Source organism: Nomascus leucogenys, chromosome 3 (genome assembly GCF_006542625.1).
Source record: "Nomascus leucogenys isolate Asia chromosome 3, Asia_NLE_v1, whole genome shotgun sequence".
In the NCBI taxonomy this organism is placed as follows: domain Eukaryota; kingdom Metazoa; phylum Chordata; class Mammalia; order Primates; family Hylobatidae; genus Nomascus; species Nomascus leucogenys.
Window position 1 is genome coordinate 91702681 of NC_044383.1, and position 15535 is coordinate 91718215.

Below are 15535 nucleotides of genomic sequence, written 5' to 3' on the forward strand. Positions count from 1 at the left end.
TAAGGAATAGTATATCTTAAAAATCTTGGGGGTGGGGTGGGGGGTGGGCAAACCAAAACTTTTTTTTTTTCCAGTAAGTATGACTATTTCTATTTCTAGGAGTGATCTATGTGGGAGAAACAGCTTGGGAAATGCTGAAATTTCTGACTATAAGATATGCTTGGATATATGTATCTGTTTGGATAATTTACTCGTGATCTCTTGGAACAAAGGATCCTTGGATCCAAGGAACTCTGATTTCTAGGAATACTTTGTAAACAAATCAATATACAAATAGGTGAATAATCTGGGAGGCATCCAAACCAAAAGAGCCCCAGATCAGATTTTTACCCAACTAAGTGGTTAGTGTTTATGACAGTAAACCCCCTCTGACAGCTTCATCACCTCTAACAACGGAGATGGAGTGGATGAACAACTTATTTTTAAAGCTAACAAACAAACAATCAATCATTCTATGACTTAACTGCTTGGAAACTAACTTGTTGCAGAAAGGTGAAATGCTTTATTCTCACAGAAAACTCCACTTCTGGAGTTGCCCCTCAATATGAAAAAACCGGAAGTAAAGCCTGTCATTCTTAAATAACATTTATTATTGTTGCAAAGAAGTCTTCTCCATGAGAACAGTTCTCACATTTATTTAAAGATATAGAAGTTATGGATTATAGATAAGTATGCCCGACTATGATCCTTAATTCAGCAATCTAATATTCACAATGTGTTTGTTGCCATTTAGCTATTTATCCAAACAAACATGCCTTTTAGAAAAAAAAAAAAACAAAAAAACCACATGTGCCTAGACAGGGTGGAAAAAGAAACGCCAAGGGCTTGCTAAAAATGAGAAGCCTAAAAAAGATAAAATTCCCACGGCAGTTCTGTTCAACTGTAGTCTGTGAGTGCAGGAATAATGTTCCCGTGGGGAAGCATTATGCCCAGTGGTTTCTCGGTTTGAACGTGGGAAAGCCCTTGAGGTTTTCTGTCGCTGTCAGGAGGAAGCAGGAAACTTTATGGAATCCAGTCGATGTTCAGGCACCGCGCTATGAACGCAAACATGTCTGAGACTTCCTCTATCACTTTGGCTGTGGGCTTCCCCGCCCCGTGGCCCGCCTTGGTGTCTACATGGATAAGCAGGGGGTTGCTTTGCTTCCTGCTGCGGCCCACGATGTACTGAAGGGTGGCAATGAACTTCAGGGAGTGAAGCGGGACCACGCGGTCATCATGGTCAGCAGTGAGGAGCAGCATGGACGGGTACTGGATGTCATCTGCTTCTGGTAACTTCACGTTATGCAATGGAGAGTATCTGAAAGGCAAAAAACGCCTTTGTGAGGCTGAAGAGCAACACTAGAGTTTTATGGCACAGGGACCTAGGTAGTTAACTAGCAATGAGGACTGCAGTTAACTAGTATGTGAGTGACTACCACAGACTGTGCTTGCATTACCATTTAGGCCATGACTGGCAAGGGCTCCTGGAAACTGGGGAGCTGTGTCATTTACGTGGCTCCAACTTTGAAAGACTGTAAGAAGGAAGCTCACAGGTCTGTTGAAACAACCCAAATCACAGGCACGCTTACTGTCTCTTAAGGTGAGTAGTTTCATATTCTCTAGGCTTTTTTTACTGCTACAAAGTGGAGTAATAATTGTCATTAGAACCACACTCAGTGGTTCAAAAAAAGTCCAGGCCTTTCTTTTGTTGAGAAACTTGAAATCCATAGTATACAATAGCTTCCTGCCCCTTTAATAACATCTATAAAGCCTTTATTCCAGGCTCAGTTTTGCAATCTTCGGAAAAGCACATGTCCTCTCCAGGCCTAGTTTCTTTGTAAACCGAGAAAGCTGGATGGGCTGCTGAGCCTCTTGCTGGCTCTCAGTCCGGCAGAAAGCAACAGCCTTTGCCAGGGGAGGAGGGCAACTTCTGAAGTACAAGGCAAGTTTCCTGGGTAAGTTAACAAAAAGGGTGTTAAGTATAAAAGTAATGTTGATTTTAACAGTGACTGATAATAGCTGAAATGTCTGGATATTTTTTCTTTACATTTTCCTAATGGGGTGTCATGTTTTTCAACGTATTTAATATTAATGAATAAAATCAACTGCTTTAGTAGAGTTTTATTTTGAAGGGTAGGTAAATAGCAAAAACAGTAAAAATTCTGCTCAGTTAACCAACTTGAGGCCAAAACATTCTTGGGCTCAGTTTCTGGACTTCAGTTTCCCAACAGATAAGATGGAGATCTGTTTTCTGATCTCATTTAAGAGTGTTTTTCGGCCGGGCGTGGTGGCTCACGCTTGTAATCCCAGCACTTTGGGAGGCCGAGGCGGGCGGATCACGAGGTCAGGAGATCGAGACCACGGTGAAACCCCGTCTCTACTAAAAATACAAAAAATTAGCCGGGTGTGGTGGCGGGCGCCTGTAGTCCCAGCTACTCGGAGGGGCTGAGGCAGGAGAATGGCGTGAACCCGGGAGGCGGAGCTTGCAGTGAGCCGAGATTACGCCACTGCACTCCAGCCTGGGCGACAGAGCAAGACTCCGTCTCAAAAAAAAAAAAAAAAAAGAGTGTTTTTCGACCAGCCCCATTCTTCCAAATATGGGTTAGTTCTAAAAAGAAACAAGTTTGGAAAACCCTGCCTGTTAATAATAATAATCTCCCCCTTGGAGATTCACATGCAATATTTATACATTATCTGTAGGAAAAAATACATTAGGCTTTATTTATCGCCCAGCCATTCAAACTTGGAGCTCTAGCTCTTTTTTGGGGAAACACCTTTTACTAATTCTGGATGGTGCTCCATGAGGCACAGCCCAGGGGGGTGGGGAGGTGTGCTGGGCTTGAGGAGCTCCCTGTAGGACCCTTCCTAGCTAGTGTGGGCTGGGTTCCATGCTCATTTTACCAGCAGCAGGTGAAATGTAGCCCTGTGAGGGCAAGATTTGAAGACTGAAGAAGGAACATCATGGAGAAAAATATTTAGAACTTTTTTTGTTTTTAAATTAATTTTGAAAGTATTAGGTGTCATCTAATATTCTTTTGCCTTCAATTAACTCAGTATTTTCAAATGAGTTTAAATAGGACTTGTTTCCCTACGTGCAAATTTTCTCTAAGTTAGATATTCCTTCTTCAAATATATAGTTTCTACCAATGTGTGTCAATGAGGCCTGCATGCACTATAAAGTAATAACTTTCATAGTGAACTTTGGTTCCCCTTAAAGTATCCAGTTGAAAAAATTCAGTCATTTTAAGTATATTTCAAACTGGAGAGGCTAGCCATAAAAAGCAAACAAAATGAAAGAACAAACCTTAGAAACTTGGCTGTGTGCGGTGGCACGCACCTGTCGTCCCAGCTACTCAGGTGGCTAAAGTATGAGAATTGCTTGAACCCAGGAGGCGGATGTTGCAGTGAGCTGAGATGGCACCATTGCACTCCAGCCTGGGTGACAGAGCAAGACTCTGTCTGTCTCGAAAAAACAAAACTTTAGAAACTAAAGTTATCTTCATCAAAATTTGGAGTTTACTAACAGGAGGAACAGGCTTCTTGTGCCAGTCTGAAAGACACTCCTAAACACTGCTGATTAAAAATAAAATTTAAAAACTCTTACATATGGGGAATGAGGGCCAAAAAGAAGTTTTTTTTTTTTTTTTTTTTTTGAGACAGAGTCTCACTCTGTCACCCAGGCTGGAGTGCAGCAGCGCAATCTCAGCTCACTGCAAGCTCCGCCTCCTGGGTTCACGCCATTCTCCTGCCTCAGCCTCTCTGAGTAGCTGGGACTACAGGCGCCCGCCACCACGCCTGGCTAATTTCTCGTATTTTTAGTAGAGACGGGGTTTCACCGTGGTTTCGATCTCCTGACCTCATGATCCGCCCGCCTCGGCATCCCAAAGTGCTGGGATTACAAGCGTGAGCCACCGCGCCCGGCCCAAAAAGAAGTTTTAATGTCTGTTTACTCATTGCTATCAGCATAGTGGCTGCAGGATACAACGGAAGTTGTATAAGATTTCAATAATGCAACTTGCAGTTTTAAACATATGTAGCTATACTGAGCATAAAAGAAGTTTAATTGTACTTGAATATATTCCTTTTTTTTTTTTTTTTGAGACAGGGTCTTGGAATGCAGTGATATGATCTTGGCTCACTGCAACCTCTGTCCCCTAGGCTCAAGCCATCCTTCCATTTCAGCCTCGCAAGTAGCTGGGACTATAAGCATGCGTCACCATGCCCAGCTAATTATTTGTAGAGACAGTGTTTTACCACATTGCCCATGAAGGACTGGTCTTGAACTCCTAAGCTCAAGTGATCTACCTTGGCCTTCCAAAGTGCTGGGATCACAGGTGTGAGCCACCATACTCAACACCCCCTTCCCCTACTTTTCACCTGCCATTTCAGGAGCATATATTCTTTATTTAATTTAGAAAAGGAAATCCCATATATTGATATAAAGTATAATTATACCTTTTGATTGCTACAGTAACAAATTACCACAAATTTTAGCAGCTTGAAACATCACAGACTTCTTATCTCACAGTTCTGTAAGTCAGCAGTCTGGGTTGGCTCAGCTGGGTTCTCTGCTCTGGGTCTCCCAAGGTCAAAGTCAAGGTGTTGGCTGGTTGGACTCTTACCGGGAAACTGGAAAAAACCTACTTGCAGTCTCGGGATGTTGGCGGAATTCAGTTTTGTGCGGCTGTGGGACTTAGGTCCTGTTTCCTTGATGGCTGTTGGTTGGGGGTTGCTCTCAGGTCCTGGAGGTCCCCCTTCCTCCATCGTCAAAACCAGCAATGGCAGGCTGAATCCTTTACAAGCTTCCAATTTCTCTGACCTCCCTTTCTGCTGCATCCCTGACTCCAGCCAGAGAATGTGCTCAGCCTTTAAGGGTTTATGTGATTTGGGACCCCTCAGAGATAATCCAAAGAGCACCAGATGAATATCCTGCTCCCTCACAGCAAGCAGTATCTAGATAAAAGTGTTTGAATAACCAGGGTAGGAATCTTGGGAGCCCATCTGTAGAATTCTGCCCTACCACATTTTTGTAGTTTGTTGCTTTCGTTAAAGTCTATATGAAATCAAGAAAGACAAGTAGGTGTTCCCATCTCTTCTCCAGTAGATTATATGCAAATGCAAGACACTGACAAAGCTCAAGCACTAATCCTGTTGTGACTGTGTTCAACTTTATATCAAACCACTAACAACATATGTCAATAAAACCTTACTTGACAAGCCATTCAAAGTGTTGTTTGCTGTCCGAGCACCCGTAATCAGTGGTCCAAGCATGGCCGATGGTATATTTATGAAACTTCAGCATATCCATTACTCCAACTTGGGCAATAACACAACCAAAGAGGTCAGGTCTCTGATTTGCACAAGCAGCTAAAAACCCAAGGTAGAAAGAAAAAGGAGGCAGTCTATCATTAAACATCTACATAAACAAAGCAAGGCAATACTTACATGCTTCCAGAGCCCGGGTTGCATTTATCCACAGAGCATAGGAGGAAGCCATCAGAAATCACCTGCCCAATAGCCCCAAAGCTCCCCACCCCCTCCCGTATCTGTCAGAGGGGTGGGGATTCTCATCAGTAATAGAGCTTTACTCCCCAAAGTGAACCTTGAAAAGCCTGAAGACTTTCTGGAAACCCTGTATCCCCTCCTCCCATTCCCACTTGCTTTCACAGTGATGAGGGAGATTAAGGGACTTGTTCAAGATCTCAGGACCTGCCCAAAGCAAAATAGGGTCTCTTTGTATGTCATTTATCAGATGCCCAAATATAAATGGTACAGATGGGTTTTGCTCTCCTTATACCACTTTGTGGTCCTATCCACAAAGTAAATCAAGAGCTGCCTACAGATGGTGTATCTGAAAACCCCAAGAGGGCTAACTAGTAAGTACAATGAATAAAATCCAGTACTCACCCACTAAGAGGCCTCCATTTGAACCTCCATTAATAGTCAGCCTCTTGGGAGATGTGTAACCTTCCTTGATCAGATACTCAGCAGCACACTGAAAGTCATCAAAGCAGTTTTGTTTGTTGGCCAAGATACCACCTACAATGTGCCAAAGTGGAAGATAGCTAATTAACAAAACATAAAAATAAGTTTAATCTAATGGGAATTCAAATGATTGATAGGGCACAGTTTCAACTACTGATTAACTTAAAAACCATGGGTTAACACTGCATTTAAAAAAAAGCCTCAATTTAAGTTCTGTTATGCACTGTGGAAATATATCATCAATACCACAATGCTAATCCATATGGTGGATCTGTATTTTTCTAAAAGCCTCTAGAACTTAAACGGGAAATGCCCCAAAGGGAACAGATGGTCGGTTATGAGAGAAGTATGATGATGAAAGGATAGAAGCATGGCATCACAAGGAACCTGTATTTTGGGAAGCTGAACTTACAAATATAAAGCAAGACCTGCAGCAGTGTTTAGTCCTCTAGGTCGCACCCAGCACCCGAGCTGGAGCTGGCCGTGGGAGTGCTCGTGCCTCTCTATTCCCTGCGAAGATGGAGGTGGAAGTGCTCTGCAGAGGCATGCTTCCCACCCCACCTCTGCAGGAGTCTGACATGGTCAGTGATGGGGAGAAAGAAATTCCCCAGTCTTGCCCTCGGTTATTAATGGAAAGAACAGCAGGAATTGGGTGGTGGGGTAGTGCTGCGGCAGAGCATCACATTATGGTTTCTCAATTCCAGAATGAAAGATCTTCAACATTTCCCCAGAGAATCTGGGCTTTATCATCTGCAAATCCTTCCAGTGTATTAAACCAAACAAATTACTTGGAGAAACATTTACAGGGCCATGAAGTATCTATAAGTAAAGGCCAAAAGTCAAAAGCACATCCTCAAAGGAACAGATGTCTGAAATAACTGCCTTTGAAATGAACAAAGAGCAGACACAGATCTAATTAAATATTTGAGATTAACCACTTCTGCTGAAATTTAATTAAAGATAAAGCAGTGCTACTGAAATGTTTTTCATATCAAAACAAATGTTATTAAGATTTCAGTTAAGAAATTACCAGTGAATTTAGAACAGGTAGGATTATTTAGTTACTAGGAATAATAATATTTTGGGTATATGACTATATTTTAAAAAGAACATTAAATTTTAAAGTCAATTAACAGAATGGAATTCAGATTTACCAGTGTATCATATCCTAGGCTATAACTGGAAAAGGTCTATTTCTGGTCCTTTCATCATGGCCTAAATTTTGAGGAAGTTTATAAATCAGTCTAAACATAGTCTACTGTTAGCCTTAGTCAAGCTTGAACCTGCCTAATCCCAAGACCGGAAAATAATTCAGTTCTAACTAATAAAAGAATGAGAGAGCAGACTAGGAGCAAAGTTACTCTTCCCTCTCAGAGCATGTTGGACATCTGATGACCAGAGGGGTTTTCTGAAGAAGAATCCAGTTCTTTCAGGAGAGGATCCCAGGATCAGGGGACCATGAGTAGGGGGTATGGTGCATAAACTACATACAATTTAAATAGGAAATCAGGTGAGTCAAGGGGTTCAGAATTAGCACACATATTTGGGATGCAAATCAAACATATGGTATACAGAAATTTTATCCTCTTATCACTCATCTTTTAATATCAGTTTCACAGTATGATTTTAGTGTAAACTCTAATAGCTCAAAATTATGCAATGAATTCTTTGCAGTTTCAAAGACAGTCACAATCAGTAGTTTCTGGAGATGATACCTGGCAACGGTGGACCAGATGGCCAGCCAGGGGCACTCACTTTCACTAAGGTGCACTTGAGGAGTCTGCTGTCAGCCCCTGGGGTGCATGCTGGGGGCCCAGGGGTCAGGCCTAAGCCTTTCCTGCATATGGTACCTAACAGGTACTTATGGAAATCTCTTCACAGGTTTACCCTCATGTTCCCTGATTTGATTTGATGCAAAAAAATCCAGAGCCTCAGGCCTCAGGTTTGGGACGGCATAGGAAACAGAAGAGAGGTACAGATATCTGAAGGGTGGTCTCTGATGCTGAGGAGACCCCTCTCACCTGGAGCTGCTGACCAACCCCAAGCACTGGGGGCCACCCTGGTGTCCTAGTAGGCCTTATTATAAACGATAGCTGACAAGACTGGGGGAAGCACAGAGCTGGTGGAGGTGAAGGTGCTTTTCCACGTCCTCCCTCCCCCAAAGATACAGGACAAAGACAAGTGAAGAACCTCTTCAGACCACTGGTTAGTCTACGAATTCCATTTCAGATACACAAAAGCCTGGGTGAGGGGTGCTCCACATAGAAAGAAATGGAAGAGATGCAGCTTTAAAATACAGACCATCACTCAAAAAAATTGTGACCATCTGGGGTATAAAGTTGGGTATCAGTCAATCAGCTAGAATACATGCTTCAGGAGGCCAGGGAATGGAGATGGAATAAAATTAGAAAAGAAAAATGACTGTTTTTGTGTCTCAAACTAATGCACAATAGAGTCACAGCAGCAATGCTACGAGGATGAGATTCCTCAGCAATGCCGGGAAGATCTGAGAAAACCAGCAGGAGGATGCCCACACTGGGAATAGAAAGCTAGCTCCAAGATTGCACCTTTCTCTTAAGAGAAAATGACCTGCCTTGACTTCTGTTTCAAGACAGTCAACTAATGCTAAACTAAAAAAACAAGGCTAACAAGAGACAGAATAAATACCAAAAAGCTCTCCAAGATTCACTCCTGACAGTGATAATTAAAAACACAACCTATGAGTTGTTAAAAAAACCCCAAAATAACAGGGAATGCTTCTGAAAAATACGTACTTCATCTATTTATTACAACAAAGGAAAACAAAATGTGAAAAGTGAGTTGTTTTTAAGGGGGGAGTGGTGTCTGTGTCTGATAATATCCTTGTTTTTCATTCGTCTAGCCAAAAAGCTTTCCTGCTCCTAACCCCTTCAGCTCATTCAAACAGGAAGGATCAGCACAACCTTAGCTTTGATTATGTCAGACTTGTGTTTCTGTAGAGAAAACACCTCACCTTTATGCCACGTCTCTCCATATTCGCCACCTCCTCTGATGTTGGCCACTGCCAGGATACCACCCATGTGTCTCACAAAAATAAGCCTGGAAACACTGAGAAGCAGTAAAAACAGTTAACCTTCCATTAACTGCCTAGTGAAGACCATGCTCTCTCTCTCCATCTCAAAAAAGTGTATGCCCGATGACACTCTGAATAATATCATCTAAATAGGAGCTTGACATTTCTTTCATTGCTTGATTACAGTGAAAAACACATAACTTCCTATTAATACTTAACTGCAAAGCTAATATATGTACATATTTTTTGAGACAGAGTCTTACTCTGTCATCCAAGCTGGAGTGCAGTGACACAATCATGGCTCACTGCAACCTCCACCTTGCAGGTTCAAGTGATCCTTCTGCCTCAGCCTCCTGAGTAGCTGGAATTACAGGTGCGTGCCACCATGCCTTGCTAATTTTTGTATTTTTAGTAGAGATGGGGTTTTGCCAAGTTGGTCAGGCTGGTTTTGAATTCCTGACCTCAAGTGATCTGCCCGCTTGGCCTCCCAAAGTGCTGGGATTACAGGCATGAACCACTGTGCTCAGGCAAAGCTAATATGTTTTCACGAGCATTCAGTGTCTTATTTTTCTACATTGATAAATATTTCACTACACAATTCATAATACAAACAGAGAAAAAAACAAAACACTGCCAGCCCAGGCATGAATGGTGCTGGGCTCACAGGAGGACCTGATAATGGTCCCTTTTATCATTTTTTGAGTAACTTTCCCCAAACTGTTTTAAGTTGGAAAAAAGAAAAAGCTTTTTCTGGAACATGGATTTTTAAACATGTTTTCCAGTTCTACAGAAATTTCTATGGTAAATTAGCCAACATAGGGTGTGCAAGAGGTAAAGGAGATCAGGAATAGAGTTCTCAGGGCTGGAGGATATTTTCTCGAGATTAGCGGAAGAAACTACAGCACAAACCCTCTAGGAAAGAGCATTAAGTCCTTTGGAAAATTTGGATTTTGTTTCCCCCTTCTCTTTCCACTGTGACCCTAAAAGTACTGAGTGACATGCTGTTAATTAAAATTAACTGTGCTTTGAGAACTATTTCTGAGAACTGTGTCACTCTTTTAGTAACTGGGGAAACCATGGGCTTCTATAAAGTGAAGGCTCTCAATGGTCTGAATGCTAATTTCCTGAATATTGAGGATGAACAGGAAAGGTCAGATGAATTAGGGTAGATGTATCAGACCGTCCAATCACACCTTATTAGCCAAATTGATGTTTGATCACTTGGTCCTCTCTTCAAGACTTTCATGCATCTCTGATGGTCTCTCCTGAGACTACTATTAAATGCACTGGGTTCTGGGATGAAAATGGCCCCGGGACGCATCTCTTGGATCCCAACAGGGCAGGCTTAGTAAATGCTTGTTGCCCAAATGAAGAAAGACAAGTGGTTTTAGCTACAGTAGATCCACTCGGGAATCAGTGTTGTCTTGATCCTGGCCCACCTGCTGGGACCAAGGGAATGGGGCTCAAGGTGACTCACTGTCCACTGATGAAACACGTGTTCACTGCCCCACACTCGAGCATCACTGTGAGTTAAAACTGAAGCCTGCATTTTAATACTTTGAGTGATATAAGGATTAGGTTAATATAATAAATCCCAACATTTATCGTCTTGCTTTTGTATTTTTTCAAGGGGCAAGGTTGCTCTACCTGAGGCTTGCATTCTTAGACTAATAATCACAAAGAATAATATGGCATGTAATATTAACACATAGATATCAATGTGTTAATGTTACATATTTGTTATTACAATCATAACAAATCTCGTTGCCTGGGAAACTTTGGAAAGAGATGGGAAGTCCCCATGTCTGGAATGTTGCCTGGTATATGGCGCTGTCAATACAGAATGAATGAACAGCAACCGTTACGACACTTTTCTAACTAGTTTCCCTTCATTTACTCACATGATGCCACATATATCTTTCGAAAATATTGTTCTACATCGTGATTTTACACAAAAACCTCCCATCAGCTCCTTGCTAACAAAAGGATAAATGCAAACTCTTCAGCCAGATATTCGAGGTCCACAATTTCATCATAAATCACTTGAGGGCAGGCAACATATTTCCTACTTTATTAAATCTAAAATAATGAACTTCTACAGATATTGAGTGCTCAAAACAAAGTACCAGTGTTCTTGTATTCAACTTCAGGACAGATGGTTGAATCTATTCTGAATTTATGTCCTGGTAGTCACCAGTCCATGAATCTCTTCCCAAACAGAAAAGATCCTGGATGAATCTGTGAATCAGATTTCATATGGGGTTCTATTTAGAAGTTGGCTCAAAGCTAGTCTTGCTGGTGGGAAACTCCTTGTTTTTATTAAAAGTGCTCAAAGCAAATTCCATTTTATACTAGCAATGGGATATTAAAATCAAGTTTGCAAATAACAGAGACGACATTTATATGAACAATAGCAAACATATAAATGTAGAATTTTCTCCCTGAACGTAGTTATCTGGGAAATAATCACAGAAACAGCACACAACAGTCTAAAATGGATGATGCAACAGAGTATACAGAAAACATTTATGGCTGAACGTTAAGACAGTCTATTTTAAGACTCTGCTGGTGAAAAATATCATCAGCTAAGAAATCATTCCCTCTGAAGAGAATACCAAAGGTAGTGCAGTGGCAGCAAATGACAAACACTGAAGAAAGGAGCTTCCTTTAAGACCTCGATTAATACTAATCTTCTGTAGACATGCAGCCATAGCCTCCCCATCCAGTTCCCAAACAACCTATTACACTGAGGACATTTTTGGTTGTTTTTCAAGATTAGCTTGAAATGATCCTTCAATTCCTGGTCAAAATTTCAGAGAGTTAACACATAATCCTGCCCATTTACGAAAACAAGCAGCAAGAATTTTGTAGAACTGTAATTTGAGATGGAGTTTCGTTCTTGCTGCCTAGGCTGGAGCACAGTGGTGTGATCTTGGCTCACTGCAACCTCTGCCTCCTGGGTTCAAGTGATTATTCTCCTGCTTTAGCCTCCCGAGTAGCTGGGATTACAGGCATCCACCACCACGTCCAGCTAATATTTTTGGTATTTTTAGTAGATACGGAGTTTCACCATGTTGGCCAGGCTGGTCTTGAATCCTGACCTCAGGTGATCCGTCTGCCTCAGCCTCCCAAAGTGCTGGGATTATAGGTGTGAACCACCACGCCTGGCCAGTAATGTATTTTAGAAAGTTGATTTAGTAGAGCACTCTGGTTTGTTTCCACTATATGGAAAAGATAAAATACTGGCAATCTGAGTGCGTTCTGAGCTCACCTGTAGTTGGGTGTGATGGATATGTTGAAGCCGCCATAGCCATATAAGAAAGCGGGATGAGAGCCATCCAATTTTATGCCTTTTTTATGCACAATGAACATTGGAATCTTTGTACCATCCTTGCTAGGGTAGAAAATCTAGAACATAAGAAAGCAGAATATAAGATTTAGCATTTACTTAGTAAACACTGCATGCTTTTAAATGGGAAAAATAGTAAATTCTCTCATGATGTACAGTAGCACAGTGAAAACCTTGCACCTTTAAAGGGCTATTTGGTGAAGCATCTTTCAGTTTTTATGGAGACAATGTAGAACAGTTTAAAGAGGCTGCGTATGAAAACAGGGAGACCTGCATTTGAATTCTTATTCCACAACTACCTTGCAGGATGCCCTTCACCCATCGTTTATCCTCTCCCAGCCTCAATTCTGCATCCCCACATGTGGCCATCGTGCCTACCTCTCCGGGCCTTCCCGGGGCACACAGAAAACAGGCTTTTCATTCTCTGCTCCTTCTGATCCCTCTCAGCGCTGGGAGGGGCAGATGTGCCATCCTGCCAAGCAACTCAATCTAGTGAGACTTATATTCCAGAAAACAAATTTCATATTCAACTTCCTCTCTGAATGTTGATGCTTAAGACGTCATTTTTCTATGCTGAACTACTAAACAAATGCTAGCAGCAACAAAACTTATTAGCTTAGAAAGTTGATGAGGAAAAACATAGAAATCCTATTATTCCTGGTTAAACAACGACCCTTCTCTCCACTATTGATAATTAAGGTTCACAAAGCCTTCTTGAATCTGGGCTACCTCTGGCAAGTTCAAAGTAAACATCTCCTTATCCTTTTGGATAAAGGATTTAAAAAAAGGCATAAGGAAGGGAACATTAAAAGCTAGTCAACTGATAAGCCACAGAATAAATAAGCCACAAAAAGCTGATAATGCTTTTTTTTCCTGAAAGGAAAGCTGTGAATAGCTTTCTCTTTGTGTAATCATGGTGTTTTTACCCCCCAAACAACCCCCGGAAAGCGCTCCAGTTTGGAATCATCTTGTTGACCTTATGTTCCAGTCATGGGCATAAGCCTTTACCCTTCATGTGACCTGGAGCCATATTTTATCCATAGCTTTTTAAGGTAGCAGTTCTGTTGCGCAAAGTTGCCACAAAGTCCACAGAAATAACCATGGTGGGGGAGGGGCGGGGGGGGAGAGTGGGCAGGGATGCAGATCTGGAGATGGGAGTTATAGGACCATGATAAACGCCTGCAATCTGGTAGCTTTTTGAAACCTGCCAAGAAACAGTAATATAAAAAGCATTTGTTTAGGACTCTGCAGAGAAATACTGAGATATACATTTAAATTTGGCATCTGAGGAATCATGGAGAATACACTTCAGAGTTCAAAATTATCAGAGGGGATACAGTTTTATTTAAAGTTATTTAGTGCCAGTTAGCAGCCACCAACAGAGTGTAACTGTGTGGGTAGGTACAAGTAAACATGGAGTAAGAGGAACAAGTTCCAAGGGACTGGCTGGGATTAGTGAGCTAAAATACATAGCCTTCAACTCAAGAGTTAGAATTCAGAGCACTATACCCACAGAGGTAACAGCATCAATGAGCAAGCGAGCAAACCATCTCACATGATGCTACCTTCACTGTTCAAAAAACCGAATTCCCTCCAACTACCCCCAGCTTCTCATCTAGTTTCAAATCCAGGTCCAGCTGAATTCTCCCCAGGCTGACCCCTCCTCATGTACCCTGATCTTCATGCAGCCAGCTGGACTGATGCACTCCTCATCCCAGCTGACTCTCAGACCCTCCATCGTTCTCAAAGTGCTCTCTTGATGCTTCCTGACAATTCAGCTTCCTCCTCCCATATCACTTTTCTTGCTACCATCTGTAAGATTTCCAGTATCTGAAAGCCAGCCTGCAACTCTCTTATCTGACTCCAGGACAAAGGCATCCTTGGAGAAAATCACTGAAAGCACAAAGTTCCCATTATCCCTGTAGTTGCAGAAACATATCCAAGCTTTAAGTTGGTGTGGTTCTAATGCTAAAAACAATATTTTGAAAGCAGTCCAAAATGAAAGGACATTGTGAAGATGACTTAATTGTGGGCAAGAAAACTCCTTACAGGAAGTTTCTTTATTTTAGTCTTGAAATAAACATACAGGCATACCTCGGAGATATATTGATTTTTTGGTTCCAGACAACCACAATAAAGCAAGTGATACAAATTTTTTGGCTTCCCAGTGCATATAAAAGTTATGATTACACTATACTGTAGTCTATTAAGTATGCAATAGCATTGTCTAAAAAATGTGCATGGCTTAATTAAAAAATGCTTTATTGCTAAAAAACCACTAACGATTATCTGAGACCTCAGGAGGTCGTAACCTTTTCTGCTGGTGGAGGGCCTTGCCTTGGTGTGGATGGCTACTGATTCATCAAGGTGATGGCTGCTGAAGGTTGGAGTGACTGTGGCATTTTCTTAAATGAAGATACCAATGAAGTATGCCACACCGATGGACTTTTGCTTTCATGAAGGAGTTCTCTGTAGCAAGCAACGCTGTTTGTGATGGTTAATACTAAGTGTCAACTTGATTAAATTGAGGGATACAAAGTATTAATCCTGGGTGTGTCTCTGTGGGTGTTGCCAAAAGAGACTAACATTTGAGTCAGTGGGCTGGGGAAGACAAATCCACCCTTCATCTGGTGGGCACAATCTAATCAGCTTCTAGTGAATATAAAGCAGGCAGAAAAACATGAAAAGGAGAGACAGGCCTAGCTTCCACCTTACATCTTTCTCCCATGCTGGATGCTTCCTGCCCTCAGACATCGGACTCCAAGTTCTTCAGTTTTGGGACTTGGACTGGCTCTCCTTGCTCCTCAGCTTGCAGACAGCCTATTGTGGGGCCTTGTGATCATAAGTTAATGCTTAATAAACTCCTGTCCTTCTAAGAGAACCCTGCCTAATACACTGTTTAATAGCATTTTACTCACAGCAGAACTTCTTTCAAAATTGGAGTCAATCCCTTCAAACCCTGCCACTGTTTCATCAATTAAGTTTATGGAACAAACTAAAACCTTTGTTGTCATTTTAACAATGTTCACTGCATCTTCACCAGGAGTAGATTCCATCTCAAGAAACCACTTTATTTGCTCATTCCTAAAAAGCAGCTCCTCATCCATTCAAGTTTTATCATGAGATTTCAGCAGTTCAATCACATATGCAGGCTCCACTTCTAATTCTCG

The 15535-nt window shown here is 41.7% G+C and overlaps 1 protein-coding gene across 2 annotated transcripts in view; it reads right to left on the minus strand.

Moving 5' to 3' along the window:
• Positions 1 to 404: 404 nt before the first annotated feature.
• The window catches only part of PREP (prolyl endopeptidase), a 127097-nt gene continuing 111966 nt past the window's right edge, over positions 405 to 15535 (minus strand). The window contains exons 11-15 of one of the 2 annotated variants that reach the window (XM_030809517.1): positions 12288 to 12424; positions 8957 to 9051; positions 5887 to 6018; positions 5190 to 5346; positions 405 to 1297 (exon numbers count right to left, since the gene is read on the minus strand). In XM_030809517.1, coding sequence (XP_030665377.1) covers positions 1003 to 1297; positions 5190 to 5346; positions 5887 to 6018; positions 8957 to 9051; positions 12288 to 12424 — 816 coding nt within the window. In that variant the 3' untranslated portion in view covers positions 405 to 1002. The remainder of the gene's footprint in view (positions 1298 to 5189; positions 5347 to 5886; positions 6019 to 8956; positions 9052 to 12287; positions 12425 to 15535) is intronic. The other variant, XM_030809518.1, reaches the window with a different exon arrangement.